Source organism: Lithobates pipiens, unplaced genomic scaffold (genome assembly GCF_037356315.1).
Source record: "Lithobates pipiens isolate NorthernLeopardFrog02 unplaced genomic scaffold, aLitPip1_a1.2 Scaffold_8, whole genome shotgun sequence".
Taxonomy (NCBI): Eukaryota; Metazoa; Chordata; class Amphibia; order Anura; family Ranidae; genus Lithobates; species Lithobates pipiens.
In genome coordinates, this window is record NW_027507903.1 from 14,623,030 (window position 1) to 14,650,029 (window position 27,000).

Genomic DNA, 27,000 nt, shown 5'->3' on the forward strand with positions numbered 1-27,000 from the left:
ACACACACACGTGTGTACACACGCACACACGTACACACACACGTGTGTACACACACACACACGTACACACACACGTGTGTACACACACACACACGTACACACACACGTGTGTACACACACACACACGTACACACACACACACACGTACACACACACACACACGTGTGTACACACACACACACACACACACACGTGTGTACACACACACACACACACACGTGTGTACACACACACACACACACGTGTGTACACACACACACACACACACACGTGTGTACACACACACGTGTACGTATACACACACGTGTGTACACACACGTGTACGTATACACACACGTGTGTACACACACGTGTACGTATACACACACACGTGTACGTACACACACACACACACACGTGTACGTACACACACACACACACACGTGTACGTACACACACACACACACGTGTACGTACACACACACACACACACACACACACACACACACGTGTACGTACACACACACACACACACACACACACACACACACGTGTACGTATACACACACACACACACGTGTACGTATACACATACACACACACACACACACACACACGTGTACGTATACACATACACACACACACACACACGTGTACGTACACGTACACACACACGTACACGTACACACACACACACACACACGTACACACACACACGTACACGTACGCACACACACGCACACACACGTACACGTACGCACACACACACGCACACACACGTACACGTACGCACACACACGCACACACACGTACACACGCACACGTACACACGTCTCAGATTACACTCAGCTGTCCTTGATGCTGTGACATCAGATCCCAACTCTCTGCCTACTGAAGCTGTATGTATAGAAGACAAATCGGCGCAATAAAATAACCCTATTAAGTAATAGCTGCTGAACACCAAGAGTCAAAATTCAAATCCCTGAAGTAAAAACATAGGCAGTGCAGTGCTAGTGGCAACAAAAACAAAAAACTTAGTCCATAGATCAAAAGAAAAGCAATTCTTGAAGTCCTCCCTCAGTGATGAACTACAGGTAATGCATGCAGGTGACTCCGTGGGAAAATCCAAACCTCCACCAATGGTAAAGATGGCAGCTCACCACACTGTGTGGACCCTTTAATTTATAGAGGGTCTGCCACGCATTCCCACTCGAGGTATCAGAAGGCAAATCGGCAAGCGTATCCAAGAAAATCCCCTCTTGGCTGGATATACCAATCAGCACTATCCACAAGGCCACATATATCATAAAAATAAAAAACACATAGTGCTCTCTGCATATATAGATGATGTTTAAAATGAACAAAATAAAACTCACAAGAATGGCACTTCAAACCAAATGCCTGGTAAAGCAATGTATGTAAACAATCTGATGGCTGACGGTGTCGCATACGTCCGTCCGTACGTGTTACGTCCTTATGGGTGGGACTTCATCAGCAGATCAGATCTTCTGATGAAGTCCCGCCCATAGGGACATAATACAGACGTGACGACAACCACGGCCATCATAGTTTGTTTACATACACTGTTTTATCAGGCACTTGAAGTGCCATTCTTGTGAGTTTTATTTGTTCATTTTTAACAACATTAAATTGTATATATGCAGAGAGCACTACATGTTGCTTTTTATTTTTATAATGGGTCATAAATACCCCCATCGTGTAAATTTCGAAAAATGCTAACCACAACATACAAGGCCAGCCACAACATCAACCCCCGTTACATCACCAACCTCACCTGCAAATATCTCCCAAATCATCCTCTCTGCTCCTCTCAGGACCTCCTGCTCTCTAGATACCTTGTCACCTGCTCCCGTGTTCACCTTCAGGACTTCTCCAGAGCCTCTCCCATGCTTTAGAACTCCCTACCCCAGTAATGTCCAGTCAGCTCCTACCCTGTCCGCCTTTAGGCGATCCTTAAAAACTCACCTTATCCAGGGAAGCCTTACCCCACCTCCACCTAAGAACTGTACCAGAGTCTCCTCCATCAGATCATCCCCTGCAGCTATTACCACCTCCACCTCCCATTTGAGATTGTGAGCTCCACGAGCAAGGCAATATTCCTTTATTGAACTGTGTTGTAAAAGCTCTGCGCAAACTGTTGGCGCTATATAAATCCTATATAATAATAATTGAATAGCCATCATACATAAAGTGTATTGTATAGAATGGTCTGTTTAGTACTTGTACCTGGCAGTTGTGTAGAAGCTGTGTGAATGTAACGTTGTCCTCTTTCCCCCCTGCAGACATGGCACTCGCTGTGCTGGTGAAGTGGCTGCATCTGCCAATAACTCCTACTGTATTGTGGGCATCGCGTACAATGCCAGGATAGGTGGTAAGTGGTATACTCTTTCTTTGGAAGTATTATATCTTATAACTTTTGAAAACACTTGAGGCTAAACTCCAGGCATAATTTTAAAAAATATTGCATGTATTGAGATATATTGATGTTGTATTTCACATACAAGGGACTTTAAAGGTGCCAAATAATCAACTTCTCATATTAGTAAAAAAACGTTATTTCATAATTAAAAACATTAGTAGACATTAGACGTGTGCTGGAAATCTGTGTGCGAGAGCTGCACAATTCTGAATACAATGAGAATCACATTTTTTTTTTTTTTTTTTTTTTGCTTAGCATAAAGTTCACGATTCTGAACAATTTTTTTTTTTATTTTAAAGATTTACAACCCCTGAACATTAGGAGATACCATTATTATTATATTGGTGTCTTTTTTTAAAAAAAAATTAATTTTTTTTATATAATACTCGCAGATACCAATTACCTATACCTACTGCAACTTTTTTGTTTATACTTCAGCTGTCCGCAATGGTATAAAGCATTGAAAAGTTATCTTACAAATTGAAATTTAATTTTTTGTGCTTTTTTTCAATGTAAAAAGTGTAAATATATGTAAAAAATTAAAAAATATTAATGAACAAAGCAAACAAAAGTTTAGTTATTAATAGAATATAGAAGTAAATAACAATAAAAAATTAGCAGGAAAATAATAATTCAATTGAGAAGGACAATAAGGAGTTAAGTCTGGTTCGAGTAAATTAAGGATTAATACAGGGGTTTAAAAAGAGGATCAATTTAATAAAAAACAAAACTTTTTTTTTTTTTTTTACTTGTCAAAGGTTGCTTTAACCACTTGCAGACCGGACCAATTTGCTGGTCAAAGACCAGACCACTTTTTGCGATTCGGCACTGCGTCGCTTTAACTGACAATTGCGCGGTCGTGCGACGTGGCTCCCAAACAAAATTGACGTCCTTTTTTCCCCACAAATAGAGCTTTCTTTTGGTGGTATTTGATCACCCCTGCGTTTTTTATTTTTTGCGCTATAACCAAAAATAGAGCGACAATTTTGAAAAAAACGCATTATTTTTTACTTTTTGTTATAATAAATATCCCCCAAAAATATATAAAAAAACATTTTTTTTTTACTAGTAATGGCGGCGATCAGCGATTTTTATTGTGACTGCGACATTGTGGGGGACCCATCGGACATTTTTGACACATTTTTGGGACCATTGTCATTTATACAGTAATCACTGCTATATAAATGCAGTGATTCCTGTGTAAATGACACTGGCAGTGAAAGGGTTAACCAGTGGGTGGCAGTGTAGGGGTTAAGTGTTCCTAGGGGCGTGTTACTAACTGTGGGGGGGTTGGGCTTTCATTTAGTGAACACTGATCTCTGCTCCAATCACATGGAGCAGAGATCAGCGTCACTAGTTGCTAGGCAGAATGGAGAAATGTTGTTTACACATCATTTCCTCCATTCGGCCGCTCCGTGAGGCAATCGCGGGGATGCCCGCGGCGATCGAGTCCGCGGGTCCCGCGACCGGACTCATGGGGGTCCCGACCAGCGCGGGAGCGCGCCGCCGTCGGCACGCTCCCGATGGCAGGGCGGCATTGAATATTGGACGTACCTGTACGCCAATATGCCTGCCCGTGCCATTCTGTCGACGTACATCGTCGTGCGCTGGTCGGGAAGTGGTTAAACTGGCTTTATTTACAGACCGAAGTTCATCCCTTTGATCTGTAAATGAACAGAGGCATACAATGTTTCTTTTTAAGCTGTCCTGAGCAATGTTGTTGATAAACATTGCTGGCTTTTTTTTTTATTTATTTTTTTGACAGCTGGGAGCAGGGAACTGCTCTGCACTTGTTACATGAATCGTGGAAATTCTGGATTAAGATCATATGGGGGAGGTTGGTTCGAGATCACCATCTTCTTTTAACGATTAGTCATGCAGCTCTAGCTCCCATGTAAACATTTGCAGCACACATCTCAAATGACATGGAAAACTCCACAGGAGAGTTTTGATTTGAATCCTAGAGGACGCACTGTCAATATGCAGCTGTGCCCTGATGAAGGGGAATTGTTGACCCTCGATATGTGTTGGATACCTTGTTATCTTCCTCCTGTCACATTATCTTCAATAAATAATTATAAACTCCTCAACATTGCTCAGTGCCGACAGCTTAAAAAGAAACCTTGAATGTCTGTTCATATACAGATCAAAGGGATGAACTTCGGTCTGTAATTAAAGTCAGTTTAAAGCAACCTTTGACAAGTAAAACATTTTTTTGTTTTTTATTAAATTGATCCTCTTTTTAACCCCCTGTAATAATCCTTGCCTTGTGTCTTTCTAATGGTTTTCACTTTCAAGAGACACTTATTGACGTTTTAATAGTTTAAAGGGTGTAAACCCATACAAGGGTATAATAGAGAACAATGTGTAAATGAACCTCGGAGTAATATCCATTGGGCTATAACAAGTGAAAATTAAAACAAGATGATTAAGGGCTCTTTCACACGGGGCGGACTCCGCCAGCTCAACAGGGAATCTCTCCACTGATCAGCTGCTTTGCTGTTACTGATATTAGCGACAGATGCGCTAGATGGGCAACAATGAGACGACCTCCAAAACAGGAATGGTTTTACAGGTGGAGGCCACTGACATATTTTTTTCCCTACTCGTCTTTTCTGTTTTTCACTAGTTTTGCATTTGACTAGGGTCAGTGTCACCACTGGTAGCATGAGGGGGTACCTGGACCCCTATAGAGATTGCACAGGCAGTCTAACGCTTCAAGGTTAGCACATAAATACATGCCAGAAAGTTTGCTGTGTCTCCCAGCACAGTCTTAAGAGCATGGAGGAGATTACAGGACACAGGCAGTTTACTCTAGGAGAGCTGGACAGGAATATAGAAGGTCCTTAACCCATCAGCAGGACCAGTATTTGCTCTTTTGAGCAAGGAGGGACAGGATGAGAACTGCCAGAGCCTTACAAGAAGACCTCCAGCAGGCCACTGGTGTGAATGTCGGACAAATCAGAAACGGACTTCATGAGGGGGTGGTCTGAGGGCCCGACGTCCTCTAGTGGGGCCTGTGTTCACTATGCCCGGCCTCATGTGGTGAGAGGATGCAGACAGTTCCTGGAGGATGAAGGAATTCATACCATTGAATGGCCTTCATGCTTGCCCAACCTAAATCCAGTAGAACACCTCTGGGACATTGTTTCGGCCCATCCGACGCCGCCAGGTTGCACCTCAATCTGTTCAGGAGCTCAGTGATGCCCTGGCCCAGATCTGGGGGGAAATACCCCCAGGACACCATCCATCGTCTCATTAGGAGCATGCATACGAGCACGGGGGGCTATACAAACTTCTGAGGACCTTTTTGAGTTGTTGCTGCAATGAAATTTCAGCAAAATGGACTAGCCTGCTGCATGTGGCCTTCAGGAAGAAGCTCAAGACCCATCTCTTCTGAAAACCCAGAAGGACACTGGCGGCAAAAGTGACCTGAAGTGATTTAGTTTGCATATGTAGCGCTATACAAGTTATTCATTCATTCATAATTTTTCACTTAGATTGTTGGGGTGTCTTTGAATTCTGCCATCGGTAGGTTGATAATTTTCATTTCCATCAAACGATGTGGCATCCTTTCATTCCTAACACACTACCCAGTCCATATTATCCAGAATGTGATTTAAATTTTTTTACCCCATTGAGATCTGACCTGTTTTCAAAGTGTTCCTTTCATTTTTTTGCGCAGTGTTCAAGGGCTTCCAGATGGAGAAAATATCCAGTGAGCAGCAGTTGTGTGGAGGAAAATGCCTTGTTGCTGTCAGACAGCAGATGATCCTGGTGCTGTCACCAGGTTAACCTGCCCCCTTGTGACGTCACCGGGTGACTCTGCCCTCCCCCCTTGTGACGTCACCGGGGAACGCTGCCCTCCCCCCCTTGTGACGTCACCGGGGAACTCTGCCCTCCCCCTTGTGACGTCACTGGGGGACTCTGCCCTCCCCCTTGTGACGTCACCGGGGGACTCTTCCCTCCCCCTTGTGACGTCACCGGGGGACTCTGCCCTCCCCCTTGTGACGTCACCGGGGGACTCTGCCCTCCCCCTTGTGACGTCACCGGGGGACTCTGCCCTCCCCCTTGTGACGTCACCGGGGGACTCTGCCCTCCCCCTTGTGACGTCACCGGGGGACTCTGCCCTCCCCCCTTGTGACGTCACCGGGGGACTCTGCCCTCCCCCTTGTGACGTCACCGGGGGACTCTGCCCTCCCCCCTTGTGACGTCACCGGGGGACTCTGCCCTCCCCCCTTGTGACGTCACCGGGGGACTCTGCCCTCCCCCTTGTGACGTCACCGGGGGACTCTGCCCTCCCCCTTGTGACGTTACCGGGGGACTCTGCCCTCCCCCTTGTGACGTTACCGGGGGACTCTGCCCTCCCCCCTTGTGACGTTACCGGGGGACTCTGCCCTCCCCCTTGTGACGTCACCGGGGGACTCTGCCCTCCCCCTTGTGACGTCACCGGGGGACTCTGCCCTCCCCCCTTGTGACGTCACCGGGGGACTCTGCCTCCCCCCTTGTGACGTCACCGGGTGACTCTGCCTCCCCCCTTGTGACGTCACCGGGTGACTCTGCCTCCCCCCTTGTGACGTCACCGGGTGACTCTGCCTCCCCCCTTGTGACGTCACAGGGTGTTCGTACCTTTTTTGTATTCTTTATGCAGCCACCAACAGAACCGAATTGGGGTGGTTATTTCCCGGGGGGCGGGGGGGGGGGAATAAAGGGCGTTTTACTGTTCTTACAGCATTTTTAAATAGATAAAACACGGATGTAATACAGGAATGTACCATTTTTGTTTTAATGTTGCCCAGGTATGCACTCTGCATCAGTGTTACTGTGTGGTGGGTGAAGGGAGATTGCGTAGCAGGCGATGAGTACGTTGAGTGGCTGGGATTGGAAGCCGGGTTACAGTAATATGTGAAGCCTCATGTTGGTAATTAAAGCACAATTTCCCTTCAGTATTGTGAACTGTGTGTCTCCTTTTGCGGTTCTATCCTCTTTAGCTGCCAACACTCTTGTTCCTGTTTACGGACTCCGGGAAAATCTGTCTTGCTATAATTGCCGTATAATGCGCGCTTCTTTCTTCATTGTTTATACATAAATACGGCCATTCACGGGGCTCTGAATTGTTCCTGCGATGCCTTTAGTGTGAGGACACACAGCTGTACCTTCTATATAGTGCGTCACCTGCTTCTGGGCAATGAGCTGGAACTTGTAGCAGTCATTAGTCACACGTCATTGCAGTTGTGTGTATTGTGCAGCTTGTCCTGTATCTCACCACGTTCTTCATGCACTGGGATCCTGGCAGCGATTAGCAGCATAGCACCGCTCACCGCCAAGGGGGTGAAACAAGTCACTATCCCGGGTCACTGGAGCACAATGCTGTTCTGTTACCGGCTGCAGCGCTACTCCCGAGAGTAATCTGAAACATACAAATACCCTGCAGTCATTAATGCCGTATTAAACCCAAAAAACAAACATTTATTATATTGCTGTTTACCAATTCTTAGGTGTGATGGCTGCAATCTTTGTTTTTGTTTTTTTAGGCTTTTTTACTTTCACCTGGTGATCCTGCCAGAAAGTCTATTTTTTAGCTTCCTTTAACAGACCAAGCTGTCTAGCAAAAGTGCAGTTAGAGGGTTGGAACAAACCATCCATTTACCACTGACAGGTGTGCTTACAATGGTCAGTCTTCAATTTAATACCATCCAGGGCCTTTCTTTCAATGGGAACGTGGGGGTTACATTTATGTAATGGCAAGGGGTGCTGGGTTGTGCTGAAAGGTCTATTGATGCTGGCTGTGGAGGGGATCTATTTTTGCTTGCAAGATCTATTGTTGCTGGGGTTCAATTGCTGCTTAGAGGGATCTACTGTTGGGGAAGGGGCCTATTGCTGGCTGCTGCAAGATCTGTTGCTGCTGGGTGTATTTTTTTTGTGGGGGTCCATTGTTGCTGAGGGGATCTCTTGTTGTGGGGGGGGGGGGGTAGCTGCTGGGGATCATTAACAAATTCCATACAAATTACTTGGCACCACAAAAAACTTTGTCCTAGGGCGGTACTGAGATGTGGTAGCATTCTGAGCGCCCCCCCCCGAACCCTGCATTCTGAGCGCTCACCCCCCGAACCCTGCATTCTGAGCGCTCACCCCCCGAACCCTGCATTCTGAGCCTTCCCCCCCCCGAACCCTGCATTCTTAACGCCCCCCCGAACCCTGCATTCTTAGCGCCCCCCCCCCCCCCCGAACCCTGCATTCTGAGCGCCCCCCCCCCCGAACCCTGCATTCTGAGCGCCCCCCCGAACCCTGCGTTCTGAGCGCCCCCGAACCCCCGAACCCTGCGTTCTGAGCGCCGGTGTACACAGTATATAATACAGTGCAGGCGGTGTATATAATAGAGTGCAGGCGGTGTACACAGTATATAATACAGTGCAGGCGGTGTACACATTATATAATACAGTGCATGCTTTACTGCATCAACAGACTGATTTTACAGTTTTAAGTTTAACAGTTTAATTCATATTTTAATGTTCAAAGCAAACTCCCCCGTCCATCCGTGTCTCCATGCTTTATTCTTTTGTGATCACTTTGAAAAACACCTCCCTAGCATTTTTGTCCATTGCAATCTTTAATAAAGACAGATGATTCATGTAGCGTTTACTTTCTGGAATCCATCTGTCCTTAGCTGAGGCATGCAGGTAAGAGTGTTCTGAGAAAGCCCCTCCTGCGCCTCACATGAAGGCTCCTGGGATATATGCCATCATTTTGGCCTAGGTCAGAAACCAGGAACCTCCAGAAAATAGTTTTTTACATAAAAAAAAAAAAAAAACATAATAGGGAGGGTGTGCTTTGCTGAGGAAGCCCCTCCCCCATGAAGACTCTTGGGATGTATGACATCATTTTGGTCTAGGCCAGAAACCAAGAAGCGGCTGAAAAAATGTTTTAAAAATCTTTTTTTTTTTTTTTTTTTAAATGTAAAAGCCTGGGAGCTGCTTCTGAATCAAAGCTCAAGCAACAACAGTGACGACATCTAAGTGAAGCGCGCTGAGCACGGAATGGGACTTGCAATCCTGGATGGGAAAATGTGCATTTTGCTGCTTTTACAGATCAGTAGACACATTTATGTGCAGATGGCACGTCTCCTTCGCCGTGATCAGGTGCACTGTGTATTATAATTAGTTTCTGGCCCTGAATGCCTGCCTGTTCTGTTTTTTTTTTTTTTTTTTTTTTTTTTTTAATAGACATATTTATTTTGCGCTCTTGTCATTGTGGCTGTTTGTAGCTGTACATGAACCTTAGTTTGTAGAGCATCTTCAGACAACACATGGAATTGGTTCATAAACTAATGCTGTTAAAATGTTCAAATATATGAAAATCTGAAAGTGCACTCCTGTTTGTTTAGAGACTTCTGTGATCACAGCATGAATTTCTTTTTATAGCATCAGCATTGTAATACAAATAGTTATTTTTGACATTCCAATATCAGCTTGCTTGAAAAAAAAATATCTCCTTTCATATTGAGTGCTGCCTGTCTGCTGGTCATCTCTTTCCGCAACTTCCTGGATTCCCAGCATGCTTTACAGCGTCTCCATTTCTAAGGACTACATATCCCATGGTACCTTGCCTACAAGCAGTGATTCCAGTACTGACTCCACCTCTTAAAACTCCTCTCAGAAGGCAGGCTCTGTGAAATGTGTGACACAGCAGTGCCTAGTCCTAAATGATAGTGTTTTATTCCTGCGCTACCACTGGTGATCTATCAAATGTCAGGGGCTGCTGCTACTACCGGAATGGATCACACCGTATCCACTTAATGTGAAACTAAAGATATGTTGGTATTGTGCTGTCCCTATATTAAATAACCCTCCGAGGGTGATAAGTATAATGCCTAGTTACATAAATCAATAGTGTAATATAAAAATATATATCTATAAATGTCTACTGAATAGTATCAAAAAGTGCTACATTAAATAAAATAAAATAAACACACCACAAAGGTGATAGAATCCAAATAAATGAAAATCAAGTGAACAAAGGTAAGTAACTAAAAATAGTCTCTTAAAAAATTACTATTTTGATAAAGTGCAGAAAAAATGCAAAAAAAAAAAAAATGCAAAAAAAAAAAGGTAAACGCACTACAGAGTCAATTGAAAACCACCACGGAGACACAACTGCTTCAATTGAGTGCAAAGCCAAAAAACAGTGAATTGATCATAAAGTGCCAAGTGCGTCTTATAAATATGCAAATAAGTAAACACTCTCCAGAGGTGATATAAGTGAACCACCCTAATAATAAACAAATGATATACAAGAAAATAAGAGAGTATACCTAGACCAAAAAGAGGGTACCCTCTCCTGATCACATGGGAATAAACTTTAGAATAAACAAAAAATATATATAGTAGTAAACGCACTACAGAGCCGGCTGTAACATACGTTATATCAGAATGAATCCGGCCTCTATAGATTAAATATACATATTGAAATCCATCAAAAATAAAGATATAAATATTCAAGTCTATAAATAAACAGTCTCCTTTAAGTGCAAGTGCTTTGTGCAAACTTGTGCAAATTCAACTGAGGTGCGGATCTCCCAGTGCTTAATCCCGCTGTGATCACACTTTAGTGGGCAGTGGCCCCTTACCTATAGCAAGGAGGGATTCGCATAGAGGTATATAGATTTCTTTGTCTTCTCTCCTGGTAAATTCGGTCACCTTCTCCTTTGAATTTTATTCTTATTGCTCCATAGGACCCAATAGATTAATAGAGAGGGAATACCATAGTGTAGTATTTCACAAATGGCATTTATTAAAATTTTTCATACACAGGATACTCGCACATTAATAGATAGAAAAAAGCCTTTTTCTAGTAATCAGCAGAAAGTGCATCCACAGTCAGCTTCCTTCCCGTCCCTACGCGTGACATCACATCACGTGACTTCATCAGGGGGACCGATGCAGTTGCAGGCACCATACGCCATGCTGTTCCCGGCACGACTCTGCATCACAGCAAGAGGCCAAGCACACTTTTTTTGAATTGGCAACAGATGCATCCTCATGGATAGACGCTAATGAACAGTCCATTCGCCAGACCAGAAGAGCCGCAGTGGAGGGTGACTGAAGGCCACATACCGGACCCATCAAGGAGAGGTGAGCACCATGCTCCCCATCTTTATTACGTTTCCTGCACAAGAAGCAGACAACCCGGCTGGGAGACCCAACACCCTTTTTTTTTTTTTTTTTTCTCCCAGCGTTGAGAGCAATGTGTTTTGAGCGATTAAGGCAAACTTAACGGCCCCCCCATGAGGTACACAGTAAACCCTAAATTTAAGTATCCGCCTTACTTTTCTACACAGTTCAAGCCGCCCGATTTACTATCAAAATGCAGACAGGCAACCGTTTGTCCAGTCACAGGTGTGATGAAGCCTCCAAAGTTGTTTTTTTTTATTTATTTTTTGTCTATCAAATCCAAGGTTGAATTAATCGGTCACTGTTCCGGAACTACCTACCTCAACTCTGCCCACTATACATTTACCACAATGCTATGCAGGCCTGCCAGCTGCTATACCGCTGCTCCCTTAGTGGCCAAGCATGAGCAAGCAACACCTGGAGAACTAGAGGCCCAGGCCTCCCCAAACCATCTCATTTCAGAGTTCCACTTCCACAGATGACCACTGTACCCATATTGTCCTGGAACATTAGAGGTCTCCAGGACCCACTAAAATGTACCATGGTTTCCACGATTCTTGGGAAACATGCCCCGGCAATTTATTGCCTTCAGGAGACTCATTTGGTTCCCGACACGGTATCCTGTATAAATGATGCATGGCTGGGAGGGGACTATCACTCTACGCACACCACCTATTCCAGGGGGGGGTGAGCGTACTAGTGCATAGGTCGATAGATTTTGTTATATGACCAACTGACACTGAGGGGAGATATGTTATACTAGAATGTAAAGTGTACCAATTGAAATGTATTTTAGCTGCTCTGTATATCTCTCCCCCTTTAAGTCGGAGGCATTGAGAACACTTCTGGCCTTCCAATTAAGCCACCCTGATCTCCTGCTAATAGCTGTGGGAGATCTGAACTGCTACATGGACCCCGTCCTGGACAAGCACCCGCCCCCAGGGATCGGCTGTAAAATTGCCCAAACGGCACTGCGGAAGTTTGCTGAGGTGGTGGGTTGGTTGGATCCATGGCGGGACCATAACCCTCTGCAGAAGCAGTTCTCGTGTTTTTCAAAGACGCACCTGTCCCTGTCGAGGATAGATCTGTGCTTTTGCACAGCCCAGACGTCCCGTTTCCTACAAGAAATTCACTATCTTGGCAGAGGCATCTGACCACTCCCCTATTCTGATCCAACTAATTGCCAGACCAACCGTGAACCTGCAAAGGGCCCCCTGGAAACTCAATGCCTTTTGGTTGAACTTGATTCCTCTCACGAAGGCCTACTAGAGGCAATTTGAGAATTGTGGGAGAGAAATGCAGACCACCCTGATCTTAACACTGCATGGGATGCCTTTAAAGCAATTATGAGGGGTTCTCTCATAAAAGTGACCAATATTAAAACCAAGACTAGAGCACAGGGGGAACAGGTGGAACAGTTCGCCGGCTTGAGAGAGTAGTGCCCTGTCTCTGGCACAACCAGAGACAGGGCACTACTGTTAGATGCCCATAAAGCTTTCGACAGCATAGAATGGCGATACCTCTGGGTGGTTCTGGGCAGTTTTGAATTCAGAGACACGTTTTTGTCCTGGGTCAAGCTGCTCTATAGCTCCCCACAGACAGTCATCAGACAGGCAGGACACATTTCCCCTCCCTTCAGGATCCATAGGGGGACACGTCAGGGCTGCCCTTTTGTTGGGGCAATAGAGCCAATGGCTGCCCTGATTAGGTCTAGCCTGAGGTTCAGAGTTTTAAGTTCAGGGAACTACAAGAGAAAATCATGCTATACACAGATGACACAATGCTGCTGCTGGGAGACACTTCTGACTCCCTAAAAGTGGCGATGTCAATCATAGTTCAGTTTGGGAAGCACTCTGGGCTGGTAATCTGCTCTAAACCTTCCCTAATGGCACTGGATGCAGACCCAGAAGCCCAGGACGTTGCGGCTCTTCAAATACCACTAACCTCTAGCTTCAAATACCTAGGCATTCAGATCACCCTGAAAATACTACACTATTACATCCCTCTTAACCTGTCACCACTACTGGGACAAATATGTGCCAGGATTAAAGTATGTTCGAGACTAAAAATGTCACTAGTTGGAAAGGTCAACCTTAGTAAAATACTTTGTATGCCCCAGCTCTTTATCTGCTCCACAACACCCCCATGGTGACTCCTCTTGAAATATTTTGCATAATCTCAATTTTTAGGTCCTTCTTATGGCAGGACAAGCCCCCCCAGAGTGAAGCTGGAACAACTTCAGAAACCTAAAGATGAGGGCGGTCTAGTTTTGCCTAATCCATGGCTTTACTACATTGCAGCTCAGCTGCAGCATGTGGCATGAGCCCTTTCCCCCCCTGGACGGGGAGGGCCTCACCGTGGCAGACTCCATTAGAACCCTGATGGCCATGCCAAGGGGATCACAGATGTAGCAGAGGGCCTAGAGGCTCTGGCTTGCGTAAAGTCCAATAAGAGATTCCCCACAAAAAGTTTGGAATAAGGCCAGACAGTTACAAGCAGTAGAAGGCTTCACTAAATTTAGCCCTATATGGAACAATGGGTACTACCTGGAACTACAGATGCTGATGTGTGGGGCTCGATGGAGGAAGCATGGAGTCACACTTATGCCACATTTTACATTCAGGTAAACTGAGCTCTTTCCCTTCTCTAATGCTGCGTACACATGATCGGAATTCTCGGCGGAAAAAGTTCTGATGGTTTTCCCGACTGAATTCAGACGGAATTCTTGCCTACACACGGTCACATCAAATTCCGATCGTTTATAACGCAGTGACGTACAACACGTACGACTGGACTAGAAAAAGGAAGTTCAATAGCTTCTGTCTCGTAGTTGAATCTGAGCATGCGTGATTTTTGGCGTGTTGGAATTGCATACACAATATCAGAATTACCGATAGAAAGCTTTTCCGTCTGGAAAATTGAGAACATGCTATCAATTTTTGGCTGGTGGAAATTCAGACAGCTAAATTGCGATGGAGAATACACACGGTCGCATTTTCTGATGAAAAACTCTCATCTGTCTTTTTCTGGCCGGAATTCAGATCGTCTGTACGCGGCATGAGAGAGCGATTTCGGCTCCTCCAGACGATGCACTTCTATTACCTTCAATTGTAACACGCAAAAAGGGTTCAATCCAATGAGATTCCCTTGGACTCTATCCCTGCCCCCCATATTTCACTACATGGAAGAGGTGAACACCCTCAAAGGCTTTATCTCTGTTACTCGATGATACTTGGGGTATTCCTGACAGGGTTTACCCTAAAGGCAACGACTAAGTCTGAAAGGGACGTGGGTCCCCTTGAGAGAGTCATCAGTGGGAAGAGGCGTTACAGGCAGTAGGAATGTCATCCTTAAATGTAGCACAGCGACTATCCCAGTTGTAGATTATACTGAGTGCACTACACGCCAGCCAAGCTGGCCAGAATATGAGTGAAACCAGACTCAAACTGCTCAAGAGACCACGGGGACTTGATCCATATGCTGTGGCGCTGCCCCAAGCTATACCTATACTGGACAGGGGTCCTAAAAATTAACAATGCATTTTCCGTCTCCATCCCGACTGACCCCAATTCATGCCTGCTAGGTATCCTAGACAACCTCCCCCTAGAGGACAACCTTAAACCACCCATCGCAAGGGCCCTGTATCAGGCATGCCTGCTCATCCTTCGAAGATGGAAGGTGGCTGAGCCCCCCCCGCCCGAGAGTGGATTGGACAGATGGGTGACACCTCACGGCTGGAAAAATTAATATTCCAACATAGGGGACGTCAGAGCAAATTTGATGACCAGTGGTCACCCTGGCTGAGCTCACCGGGGCTACCCCTGGTGGACCTCATACTAGATAGGTTACTGGGGTGCTAAATCACAAAAGATAACACACCAGGTCATATTAATGGTCCATAGAAAGAGCAGCAGGTCTTGAGGATCACAGGAATACACTAATAACGTTGTAAATGGAATGTCCTAGACAGTGGTGCAGTGATGCCTATTGTTGGTGTATGTATATTGTGAGTTCGTGGAACTGGAATTTGTAAATTAGAATTTTTCAATAAAACCTTTTTTCTGTGAACAAAAATGATGAAACTCAGAGTTTCTTTACGACAAACAATTCTTCAAAATAAACTGCACAAATGTCCTGTTTGCCTTTAAAGAAAATTACGGGGGGGGGGGGGGGGGGACAAAAAATTGAGCCAAAATAAGTCAACCATAGGGATAGTCATTCAGCTATGTCCTTGTTTTAGTTTTGCATCTGCTGTTTAGAAGAAAAGCTAATGATTCACATCAAAATTCGGCTACTTTAACTGCAGAGGCATGTTTACAACACGGGGTTTCTGTGTATGTTCATGACCGTGCAGAATGTGAAGTCTGTGCTGGATGTAGACCCCCTCCAATTAAGCAGTGGTGATCAACATAGTCAGGGGACTGGGTGCTGGAGTTATTCAGAGTTGACATATGATGGGCTTTTTTTTTTTTTTTCCTTATCGACTTTATTCATTTCACATGTTTTACACTAGGTTCTTGCCGGTCACCGCCATCCCGTGTTTGCCTGCTTAAAAGTGGCCACAACTGTATCAAGCAGGTTCTGGTGTTTGGACCAGAGATCACAATTTCATCAGGAAAGCTCTCAGAAATGAAGGGTATTACAACATCTATTACAGCCATACAGATGGAGAATTGCACTCCGTTTTGCATACCACGTACATACCACTTCGTGCAGACCCAGTTTTCTCTGGATCCTCCATGAGTTGCCATGTTGTGGGCCGATCGGCTGGCAGCACCATACCAAACCGTGACGGTCTAGGTAGGCTCAGGATTAAGGAGTCTCTTATTGCCATGGTGTTGGCGGCCGGCTCCCCTGCATCATGGCAATGTATGACCCTGAATCGGGGCAGGCAGCATGCAGGGCTGTCCACAGGATTTAAGAAAAGACTGAAGAACGTCCATACTTAAGGGACCTCTGGAAGGCCTTTTATTTGGGGGTGGGAGCTCTGATGTGATGGGGGGGGGGGGGGGAACCACTGACATGTAAAGGGGCTTCTCATGTGAAGTTAATTTCATCAAGCTGATTGTGTGCGTTGTCCCAGCCTCAGGTTTCTTAACATTTACATTTTAGACTGGGGTGCCTCGGGATTTTGCATACTTTATAAGGGCGATGCAACTATCAAAAAAAAAAATTGCTGTTCTAGGTGCATTAACACAAAAAGCATTAAAGCCGACACAGCCGGTCACATTCTAGCATGCTGCAGAGAAGGACCTTTGCTCTGTGTGCTCATGCAGTGGTCTCTCTGAAGAGGTTAGAAATGCCCCCTTTTGAATCAAACCTGTAGCCCTGCAATCAGTAAAGCCCATGTTTCCTGCTAATTTGGGAGTTCTCGCTCGGACTCAGCCCAGTAAGTGTTGGATTTTTGCTTCCACAAACACAAGGGTTTTCAGCTGCAGCATGCCTTAGGCTCTCAGGATAGCAACACAGGCTCTCAAGATGGTTGCACTAGATGGCCCCATGTTGTATTCAGGCTCTCCGGATGGTTACCCTGGATGGCCCCAAGTCCATATTCGGGCTTTTAGGATGGTTACACTGGATGACCCCATGTTGTATTTGGGCTCTCAGGATGGTTTCAACTGGCAACAGTCCATATCCAGGCTCTGAAGATGGTTACAATGGATGTCGTATTTACAGAGGCTTGTCTAGTGAAAATGGTGCCTATGGCAAGCACTGAAACTGCGCCACTGTCAAAACATTTGAAACCCATCTTTCAGATAACCTTAACAAAAACCGCTAACAAAACTACAAGTCAAGCTCTTTAATCTTTCAATTAACATATTATGGATTGGCACCGATGGGCCCTGTTTTTTTTTTTGGGGGGGGGGGGGGCGGCTTTGGTGACATAGGGTGTTCTAAACAGACCCCTAATATCCGTACACAGCGGACACTATCCGACAGGACACTGGCCCTGCTCCCAGTATAGCAGTAACAGAGGGCACGATTTTGGCTTTGAGGACGTTAACACTCGTGTGTTACACATATATATATATATATATATATATATATATATATATATATATGTATGTATGTATTATTATTATTATAAAACTTTTTTTTTTTTAATGCAAGCCAATCAAGTTATAGAAGGATCTCCATTCATTTTCTATGTCCAGTTTGGGCTCTACAAAATACATTTTTCCTTTTGTCTTCCCCTACTAAACAGTACTTAATGGCTTCCCTCATATTTTCAGTATTAAATGTCCGTATGATCTGTGGATTATTCCTGGCTTCTTGTATTGCCTTGTGTTTGGGTCATAGTGCTGTGCACTTGCATTACTAGCATATACTATACACCCAATAGATGAAATGCAATCCAATGTTCAAAGCTATGAAAGGCAGTTTTACATTAGCACTTTTTTTTTGATAATGTGACAGTGTTTCCACGCTCTGGCTTTCGCACCTAGATTCAATCACCATTACACCTGTTACTAAAACATGCAACTTAGAGTTAACACTATACACGCTGTGTACTGAACAAATCCCAAATTCCATATAGCCAACAATAACCAACTGAGTCTTTTCTGATTGCAACGGGAGCCTACTGGCCATAACTTCAAATGAAACACATTTAACAAGGGCTACACTAAGTATTTAAAGCGATTCTTATGAGATCTTATTCAATGGGGAAATCTGATGCCGACTCTGATGCAAGGAGGATTCTTTTGGTTCTGATGTAAGGGGGATTCTGAAGTAGACTTTGTAAAGTGGGTCATTGATGTTAGAGGTGCACGATTAATCGCGAAAAGATTGCGATCTCGATTCACCCCCCCATGAGATCTAAAATCTGGATGACCCGCGATTTTCGATTTAGTGCCACCGGTTCCACGTTACCAGCGGATATAGGAACTGACGTCAGCCACCGGAACTGACATAATTCATCGGAGCTCGCGATGCTGCCTGGGCATTGTGTGGCTACAGTGGCCAGCAAACAGCAGTGAGTGCGCACTGCGATGTTGGTCTACAACTCCCAGCTTGGCTGATTCTAGGGGGGTGTGGTGACATACAGTACAGAGGAGGACTGGAGTGGACTACAGCATGGCCCTATAGGGTGAGTTGTTAAGTAATGAGGCTGGTGTACAGAGGACTGCAACCCCCAGCATGGCTGATTCTATATTATGGGGCACTGCAACCCCCAGCGTTACTGTTGTATGTTGTATGGGGATTATGGGCCCTATATGGGGCAATATAAACTACCTGAAGACTGACTGCCATAAGGCCCTATAGGAGCATGTCTGATTTGGGCTTATGGGGGACTATAACCCCCCAGCATGGTTCTGGTTTATGGGGGACTACAACCCTTAGCATGCCCCTATGTGGGGGGGGGGGACATATAACACTGAGAACTGCAACTCCCCAGCATGACTTATTCTCTATGGGGGACTACAATTCCCAGCAGGGACCTGTGTATAGTAGTGAGGACTCCCCACTACTATACACGGGTTCCTGCTGGGAATTGTAGTCCCCTATAGAGAATAAGTCATGCTGGGGAGTTACAGTCCTCAGTGCTATATGTCCCCCCCCCCTACATAGGGGCATGCTAAGGGTTGTAGTCCCCCATAAACCAATATCGTGCTTGGGGGTTGTAGTCCCCCATAAGCCAAAATCAGTCATGCTGTAGGACTGCTGTTACCAGCACAATCGTTTTGTGGGGGGACTACAACCCTTAGTCGGGCCCTCTAGCGCTTAGTGTATAGTCCTGAGCAGTGTAACTCCCATCATGGCTGATTCTGTGTTATGGAAAGACTACAACTCTCAGCATGGCCCTGTAGTGGGCCTTATTTTTTCTTATTTATTCTCAGTTTTTGAGAATCGTGATCTTCATTCTAAGCAAAAGAATCACGATTCTCATTTTTCCCAGAATCATGCAGCTCTAATTGATCTGATTGGGACTCTGATGTGAAGGAGGAACGCTGATGGGGAACCCTGATGTAAAGGGGACTTTGGGGACCCTGTTTTATTGTGGGGATTCTGGTGGGTCTTCTGCTGTAAGTGGGGGAGTGTCTCTGATGGAGACTCTGATGTAAAATGGGGAACACTGATGGGGACCCTGAGGTCAGGTGGAACCCTGATGTAAAGGGATACTTTAACGTGAAAGGGCCTCTGATGGGACCCTGATGTAGGGGGGGTGCTCTGAGGGAGAGATAGCTTGGCCGCCGCACACCTCACCCTGCCCGAGTGGTTAGCAGGTAAAAGCATACTCGGCTCGATTCATCCAGACCACGGCCTGGAGTCATGGTCTGGATGAATCGAGCTGAGTATGCTTTTACCTGCTAACCACTTGGGCTAGGTGAGGCGGCTGGGCTATCTCTCCCTATTTCTGAAGTATGCTTTGGGTCTGGATGGACCTTTTTCTCAGCCTGCACCCTCACTAGTCGGCGGCACCCAACTCATCGGACCTTTACAGCTTGAGTGGGGACCCTTAAGTATTTATCGTGGGTCAATCGAGCTGAGGCTGCTTTTACCTGCTAACCACCCAGGTGGGGGTGAGGTGGGCAGCGGCCGGGCTATCTCTCCCTATTTCTGAGACATGTTGCTCCTGCTTGGAATCCATTATTTATTTACCTGCAAAAAAAAAAGGAGTTACTATAGAGGAAGTTGACCCTGAAATGATTGTTAGGAAGAAATAGTGCACATGGGAACATTTGATCACGTGTAGTTCTTTTGTATACTCATTTTATTTAACTACATTGTGACACAGATGTTGCCTGTTGGGAGTCATACTGCATGCATTGTGCCCTGTTTAAGGTCTTGCTGGCATATTTTCAACATTCTGACGCTGCCTATTTTGTAAAGCTTGAATAAGGTTAAGGAAAATGCTTGTATGTCTGTTATGTTCTTTCATTGTAAAACAAAAACCATTGAAAGAATAAGTACTGCAGAATAATGGTATTGAGTAGACAATGGTTTATTAATGGACTAAAAGCACTCTGTTAACATTTGGAATTCTTCTGAACACTGGGGATCTTCAACTACTGGTCTATCCGGGCAATTTTAAAACTTTTTTAACACGTTCAAATTTATTTATTTATTTTTTGCTAGAAATGACTGTAAACCCCATAAAAGTATAATGTAATGAAAGCAGAGACCCTGAAAAAATACAATGCTAGTAGTTGCAATGTTTTTGTTTTCGTATTTGCACAGCAATTTATTACATCCCTTTTTTTTTTTTTTGGCAAAACACTAAAATTTATCGCATAATATTGTACCCATTTGTTAAAATATAAAAGATGGGTTGTGTCAAGTAACTAGATGCCAAATATGTCAAGCCTTAAAATTGTGCACATGTGGAATCGTAAAAAAAAGTATGGAACCCAAAATTTCTTTTGAATGCCTTTGGCGATAATCAGATTTCGCGAACTTAGGGTCATGAATTACGACCCTAGAATTAATTATCAATAAAATAAAACAGTCATAATTCCACATACAGTGAAGCACAATAGTCACCAGTGAGTAACAGCACCAAGAGGAACATCCAGGGATATAAGCGCATCAAAGCATTCCACAATACATAATGCAAAAATGGGTACAAAGTGATCCAACTAGAAGATGTTAAGGTAGCATAGCAACAAATCGGCATCTCCAGTATGAAAAGGACAAAATGCAAATAAACTCCAACCCAGTACCGTAGGGCGACAGCACAGGCACAGTGAGATAATTCACCCCACCATTCACTGGGAAAAGGGGAAAAAAGCAGGGGGGGGAGGGTATAGAGGAAGAAGAGTAAGAATACCTGCATAATGAGGGGAGGGCAGAAAAAGAGGGAGATTTTATGGAGGTATTATACCTATATTAAGATGGGAGCACAGAAAAAGGGGGGGGGGGGGTTTGAGGAGTAGAAGGCCAAGATGAATACCTGCATAAAGAGTGGAGGGCAGAAAAGAGGGCATCAATGTCGGGTAAATACAAAGTGGGGGGGACTCAACCTACAGATATGGAAGTCCGTATTCTATTCCAGCCACTAGAAACGCACGTGGGGCTCAAACCCAAGGTTTAAATCAGGGCTTTAGCCTCCACCCAGGCATCCCATATTTTCCCATATTTTTGAAGGCACACATTTTTGAGGGCACTTACAGCCCATGTAGGTAAGCTTATAAAGAGGTAAGACTGAATCGAATAATGATCACCACTGAGTAACTGTAGGTGGGGTTAGGTTGCCTTCATTTCAGAAGGATAGCTTTCCTGGCATAAAAACCAATATAGAACACAAAAGCTGTTCATGAGTTGATTAAGCCACTGACTCAGATGCCTAATAGGAGGACCTTGGGGTCCACACCTGCAGAGAGGTCACCAATTGTGTTAATATCCCAAACCACTGCCTGGCAAAAATCCTGGAGAAGCAGACACTCCTAGATCTGAATAAATGTCCCCACTGCCTGCTTGCACCTGGGACAGTTCTCGGCACATGTAGGAGAAGGAATCTCACCGCTCCAGGAGCACACATGCAGGCTGTAAACCCTCTTTGGATAGGAAGCCACAGGTTCTGGCTATTATCACCAGAAACAGAAGAAAAACAATCGTGATTAAGCACTACAGCTAGTGCGAAACGTCAGCAATTTTTCCTTGTTCGCTGTGTTTGAGCTGTGATGTGATTTCCCAATAAAAGAAAGTGGTCTTCTGAAGAGTGCCGCAGTCCAGAGCTTGTTTTTCATCTGTTGCTCCCGGTGCATGTAGGGTAGATCTGGGCAAGATGCTAAGGGGGGATATAATGACAGGTACTGTTTATGGATACATTGGGGAGATATTGGACCCCCAATATTTCCTCTGCCCTCCAATGCAGATATTCAAATGCAGATCATGCTTGAACTTCTGCATTCTTGGCTGCACTCTGCATCTGAAGGGGAGAGGGCGGTGACCCTGGAAGTGACATAATTCATATCACTCCTGGGGTCGATGGGAGATCTTGGGAAACCAGCATGGGAGCTACAGGGAGAGGGTAGGGGGACACACTTTAAGAGCCTAATAAGAGTGATCAGGCAGCTCTAGGGCCCCCCATATATTTATCGGAAACCTCTTCATGGGCTTTTAAAGCCATTACGAAGCTCACAGCTGCAGTAGATCAGAATGATTTATAGGGAACTAGAAAAGGGGAGATTAATAAAGGCAGCCTCTGTTTGTATCTTATGGCAATGTCCCCATGGCAATACGCACACTCCTATTTGGAGACAGACTGCTGTTCAGACTTTGAAGGACCCTGCTGGTCTTGAAGATAGAGGGCTACCTTTGAGATGTGAGCTTTATCTGACCTCTACACTGGGGTGCTTTCCAAGTCTTGTACCATGTTAGCCACAGAGTCCCTTTCAGATCCAGAGCTGTGTTGCAGCCTCTGGTGTGACCCTGTCTTTGAAGACCCCTGGGACAGTTGGGTGACTTTTCAATCTTCCCACAAATGCAATTTCTCATGGTAAGGTTTGCAGCTAAGGGAGTCGAGCGATGATAATCTCCACTAGGTTTTTTTATTTCATCTTAGAGGAATCAACATTCCACAGCTGTTCCTGCTCCTAAAGCACCAATATGGTGCTTTGGTCTCATTCCACTACCCACCTACAATGGCTTGGTCACCTCTGGCCACCTGAACTGTCATTGGCACCAACTACTTTTGTTTCAGAGTACGCTTTGGGCTTAATTGTGTTTCTGCTATACGGTACAACATGTCTTCTCAGATGACATTCCTGTTGAATTGGGGGTGACCTCAGCGTATACGCTCCCTCCTGGGGCATCGCCTATAATCTAGAGCCTGGGACTCAGGGGCGTAACTATAGGGGGTGCAGCAGTCGCGACTGCAACTGGGCCCTGTGCTGTAGGGGGCCCATGCAGCCCCCTCTACATATGACCGGCAGCAGCATAGGCAGCTAGGGGTACCAGTGCACCATGCACACGGGTTGCTGGAGGTGGAGGGTGACTAGCAGAGATCCATGCTCGACTATCGCACTGGCTGCTCTTTAGTTGTGCATTCCCCGCATGACCTGTGTCCTCAGCCGGATCCTCAGAGTACCCCTCTCCCGATCCATGCATTGCCGCTCAGTCCGATGTCTGTTCTCCCCAGCCAGGGTCCCGCCCCCCCCTGAGTCCGGCCCACACTGCACTGCATACTTCTCCCAGGTAAACAAACTTTAAGCACACAGATGCAGTGCAGCCCTATGAGAGACGGCTCCCTGGAGGACACTGCAGGCTTGTCTGCCAGCCCCCCTCCACCCCCGTCATACACAGATGATGAAAGGTCTTTCTGGGAGATATGCTGATTGCCCGTCCAGCACACTGAATGGAGCCCAGGCCAACATGGATGAGTGCGCTGCCTGCAGCTTGTTCATGGTGAGTGAGAGGACCCCATCCCCCACACACCATTACATACCCCCTCCATCTCCCCCTGGGGACAGGGACCCCTTCTCAGGTGGGGACAGGGACCCCCACCTCCCCTGGGGACAGGGACCGCTTCTCACCTGGGTGCAGTAACTTCATCTGCCCTGTAGAAAAGGACCTCATCTTTTCTGGGGACGGGGACCCCATCCTGCCTAGGGCCAGGAATGGGGCACCTAAAAATAAAAAAAAACGAATAAAAAAAGATGACTGATACCAGTGGAGGAACTACAGGGCTCACAAAGGTCATACCTGTGACCACGCCCTGGAGTTCCACCGCCGGACTCAGAGGGAAGGGCCCTGGCTGGGGTTCAGGGGGGCCCTTCATGGTTTCTTGCATCGGGGCCCTGAAGGTTCTAGTTACGCCACTGCTGGGACTTTTTGTTATAGGATAGTCCTCATCCACAGACTTAAAAAAAATTCAGATAAAAGCACAAACATTCATGCATTTTATATGCTTACTTGCAGTATGCCTCTGAACTAGCTAAAAAAGTTAACTACTCCTAGGAGAGTCAATATCCTAACACAACCCCCTCCCTCCTTGCATGTCATAGCCCTCGTTTCCTCTGGGAGTGTGTAATTACCATCTGGTGGTCCAGCTCTTCTGACCCCCACCTAGCTACATAACTTTTTCTGTAGTAGCTGTATGAGAAGCAAAGAGTAATACGATAGAGCATCATTTAAGTGGTGGTGCTAAGGCTGCTGACATCACATTCAAAATGGCGGAGCTGGATGGTAGTCTCCCAGCTTTGGGGTATATACAAAAGGGAGGCTTTTACAAGTAAATGGCATTCATAAAATGTTAAATGTACATATAAGCCTACAGAAAAATATTTATTGAAACGGTGTGACAGTGGGGTACATTTTCTAAAACTGGAGCACTCAGAAGCTGGTGCAGCTGTGCCATGGTGTAGCCAATCCGCTTCTAACTTTGGCTTGTTCAATGTAAGCGTCTGCATAAAAACCAATGAGCTTCCAGGTTTTATTGCCAAGTTCCGTCTTTTTGCACACTCCAGTTTTAGTAATTAACCCCCAGTGTCTCCAACAGTGGCTGACTTGGGAACCAGTGCAAGAAAGATGATGAAGTTGGCACTGGACAATGGTGAAAGGTTCTGTATGTAATGTGTTTGTTTTTTTTTTTTTTGTTTTTTTTTTTTTTCAAGGCATTCTCAACAAAGTTGAGCATAAACATGTTGATACTTCCATGTTTATTCTATTTTCAATTTGCATAAGATCTTTCCTCCAAGATAGGAGTATTTCTCGAGTGTGCGGTCTACTGTACTGGAATGTATTAAATGCGCTCTTATAAAAAAATCTCTGAGAGGAGTTGCATGCTTTTGTGACCAGCTTCATTTTGACCAGGAGGAGGAGTGTTTTTTTTTTTTTTTTTTTATTTATTTATTTATTTTTTTTTTATTAGCTACGAAGAGGTTGATGTACTAAAGGCAAAAGAGCGGCTTACTTTGCAAAGGTTATCCTTCTGTATCCCTATATGGAGTTAAAGTACGGTACAAAAATATATAATTAGAGCAGTATTAAATATCTCTCTGCCCCGTAATCCATGGGAAGGCCTACTACGTAGGCCAATCCAACCCTCTCCACAGACAGAGGAAGCTGGTGGGGTTTACGTTCTTGAGATGTTAGTCAAGGCTTGATGTCAACCATTCTTTAAGTCCAATGAAGGCTTATGGATACCATAGTCCATGAGAAGCTCACTGCCATGCTAGAGGATTCCCACGCCAAGTGTTTTTTTTTTTTTTAAGGACTGGGACCCATGGATAATTGAAATGCTTGCTTGAGTAGAGATTGTACCTCAGTCTTGGTGTGATCACTGTTTGCTATCGATAGGATTAGCTCTTTGTTCACAGGCTTTCCAACCCCCTATCGCCCCTTATTCTGCCCCCCCCCCCCCCCCCAGGAATGTTGTTCTCTTAAAGCGTTTGTTACCCCAACACTTATTTCTGAGATCTTTGCTGTACAATGTACTTGTATGAGAAAGTATCCTGCTCTTTGTATTACTTCCTTTATGTGAAATCTCTAATTCTCTGGTGTTCCTACCAGTCCCTGTGATTTCCTGTTAAAAACTGACCACTAAGCAGGAGAGCACACCGTGGTCAGTTCTCTAGCTGTGCTGGGAACTCTGTGTACTCTGCTCCAATAAACGGACTTGTCCTGTCACCCCCAGCTGCCATTCACTAGAAAGCTCAGTGTGCTGCTGTTTTTCCTCCCCCAGCTCTTATGCAGCTGAGAACAGAGGGAATATGATCACTTTTTATCTACAGAAAAATCTTTTGCCTTTCATTTCTATGTTAAACTGAATGGGTTTTTTTTCCAAGGTGATCGTTTACAACCACTTTAACACTTTACTCCTTAACCACTCTCCCTCTATACCCAACTTTATCTACCCCCCTCATGCACTGAGGAGCACCCCCTCTCTATCCCATGCAGAGGCTCTCATTATCGACGAGGAGCACTCCTCATTGGCATTTTTAATACCCCTGATCTGTTCCTGTCTGGTTGTGGAGCCTCAGGGGTTCAACATTCCCATGACCCTTCCTTTTGCTTATGGTCCTCGTTGTTGCAACCAATTGACGTTTCTTTAGCAAACTTTGCTTCTGTTTCTTTGCCTTTATCGCACTTGATCTTGATGTATTCATATATATTGTATAAAACTTTGAAAGACCCAAGATTTTTGAAACAAAATTTTTTTTCTACAATTCCTCTTTAAAGTTGGATATCTTTGGTTTATAATGTTCCTTAACCATCTTATTTCCCTATACAACAGCCCTGTCTTGTAAACAGAGCTCATTTAGTAGAAATGCATGCATAGCGATACATGACATTTAGACATAGCAAGCGAGGCTATAAAATCTGTTGGTATGCGCAAGAAAACAGAGTGGTTTTGTGGTTGGATGATTGAAGTATCACTGAGAGATTTCTCCAGTGACCAAGCAAGCGCGCACTGAACGGCGAAATGAGTAGAACTGCTTAATTGTCTGCCCTCGTAATTAAATT

At 45.1% G+C, this 27,000-nt stretch overlaps 1 protein-coding gene across 2 annotated transcripts in view; it reads left to right on the plus strand.

Moving 5' to 3' along the window:
* The window catches only part of PCSK6 (proprotein convertase subtilisin/kexin type 6), a 357,311-nt gene that overhangs the window by 182,887 nt on the left and 147,424 nt on the right, over window positions 1–27,000 (plus strand). For both annotated transcript variants that reach the window (XM_077473028.1, XM_077473027.1), the window contains exon 6: window positions 2,283–2,371. In XM_077473028.1, coding sequence (XP_077329154.1) covers window positions 2,283–2,371 — 89 coding nt within the window. The remainder of the gene's footprint in view (window positions 1–2,282; window positions 2,372–27,000) is intronic.